Below are 1,813 nucleotides of genomic sequence, written 5' to 3'. Positions count from 1 at the left end.
TATGACATCAAAAAAAAGCTGTTCTATTTCTATTGGCATACATACTCCTTAGTGTTCCTATACTGCCTAGACCAAATACCACTTATGCTTAGAACATCTCCCTCTTCCATTTAGCCTAATTCAAATTTTTGTATCAAAGGACAATTTATAAAAACAAAATCTTTTTCAAACTTTAAAGCACTAAGTAAAAACATTGGTTTATTATTAATAAGCATTGCTATTAGCAATTGCCAACACTGGAAGGGGGTGGTGGTTCTCAGACCCACTATAGCTTTTAAGGAGAAGTTGGAAGGTATCAAAACTTAGTGTCATAAGGAATAGCTTAACTATCTTTGATATAAAAGCCTCTCCAATTATTTAATACAGACACTTGATTTAATTTCAATTTTAAACCATTAGGGGAGGAGAAATTTACATCAACTAGTGACCTCCCTCTGATGTGACTTGTCCCCCAGTCAGCTTCTTTAGAGCTCCCTTGACATCCTTGTTCCTAAGGGTATAGATTGTGGGACTAAGCATGGGAGTGACAACATTGCCAAAAATCTGAACAGGAGTAACTAGTACTTCACTCAGAGATGGTTGGGTATAAATGAGAGCACAGGGCCCAAAAAACAGAGTGACAACAGAGAGATGAGACACACAGGTAGATGCTGCTTTGCGCCGGCCCTCAGCTGAATGCATCTTCAGAATAGCGATGACGATGCGGATGTAAGAGGCCAAGATAAGGAGAAAGCAGGTCATAGGCACAAGACCAATATTAGTAAAGCTCACTGTCTCAATGATGAGGGTATTGCCACAAGCCAACTTGACCACAGGAAAGATGTCACAGAAGAAGTAGTCTACCACATTGGAACCACAGTAGGGCAGCTGGAAGGTTAATGTGGTAAGAATAGTGTCATGAAAGGAGCTGGTAAACCAGGTCCCAGCAGCCAGCACAGCACAAACCCGGCGGTTCATGATGATGGTGTAACGCAATGGGTGGCAGATGGCAGCAAATCGGTCATAGGCCATGACAGTGTAGAGGAGACACTCAGTACTGCCCAAGAAGTGGTAGAAGAAAACCTGGGACATACAACCACCCAGGGAAATGACCTGATTCCTCACCAAAAGGTTTGCCAGCATCTTGGGGGTGCTGACTGAGGAGAAGCCAATATCTAGCACAGATAAATTGCACAAGAAGAAATACATAGGAGTGTGAAGGCGGGAATCAGACATCACAGCCACAAGGATAAGAAGATTCCCCAGCAGGGTACAAAGGTAGAAGATTAAGAAGACACCAAAGAGCACTTGTTCCTGCCCTTCTGTGTGTGGGATGCCAAGCAAGATGAACTCAGTCACAACAGTGTGGTTTCTTATCTCCATAGACATCAGATTTGTTCCTTTAGAAGAGACATTAAAAATACATATAGAACAAACAAATGAATCTAGAAACTTAATTTCCTCTCTCATCACTTCATCCTGAATTCTTGCTATTATTTGGGTTGGAAGAGTTTAGGAGATGTGTGGAGAAAATTTACAATAAAAGATATAGTCCATTGACTTTACACAGAGATGAAGAAGCTTTGAGCCTAATTTCACGAAATAATCCAGGAAAGGCTAAAGGAGGAGCCTAGTGTCACTTTTATTTTTCCAAAAGTTATGTATAGGAAAGAGGAAACAACAGTGTCCTGAGTACCCAGAAACTCACTATTAGCATGACAGTATAAAATTTGTTCAATCTGATTTGCAAATAGAGCCATCTATGGTAGATTCTGCTAGTTCAAAAGTCCCCAGAAAATAAAATTCAAAGCCTTACCTGGTGGTCTGGAAAATC

At 40.7% G+C, this 1,813-nt stretch overlaps 1 protein-coding gene across 1 annotated transcript; it reads right to left on the bottom strand.

The window, feature by feature from the left end:
• Positions 1-420: 420 nt before the first annotated feature.
• Positions 421-1,362, bottom strand: LOC100917686 (olfactory receptor 958-like). The gene has a single exon (XM_003766927.1). It carries the CDS (start codon positions 1,360-1,362, stop codon positions 421-423), a length of 942 nt encoding a protein of 313 aa, XP_003766975.1.
• Between the last annotated feature and the right edge of the window lie 451 nt (positions 1,363-1,813).

Source organism: Sarcophilus harrisii, chromosome 3, assembly GCF_902635505.1.
Source record: "Sarcophilus harrisii chromosome 3, mSarHar1.11, whole genome shotgun sequence".
In the NCBI taxonomy this organism is placed as follows: domain Eukaryota; kingdom Metazoa; phylum Chordata; class Mammalia; order Dasyuromorphia; family Dasyuridae; genus Sarcophilus; species Sarcophilus harrisii.
The sequence above is the reverse complement of the archived record's forward strand: the minus strand, read 5'-3'. Positions and strand labels throughout refer to the sequence as shown.

Bases quoted from the DNA above. Each gene is read 5' to 3' on its own strand.
- LOC100917686 (XM_003766927.1), bottom strand. From the start codon at position 1,362: ATGGAGATAAGAAACCACACTGTTGTGACTGAGTTCATCTTGCTTGGC.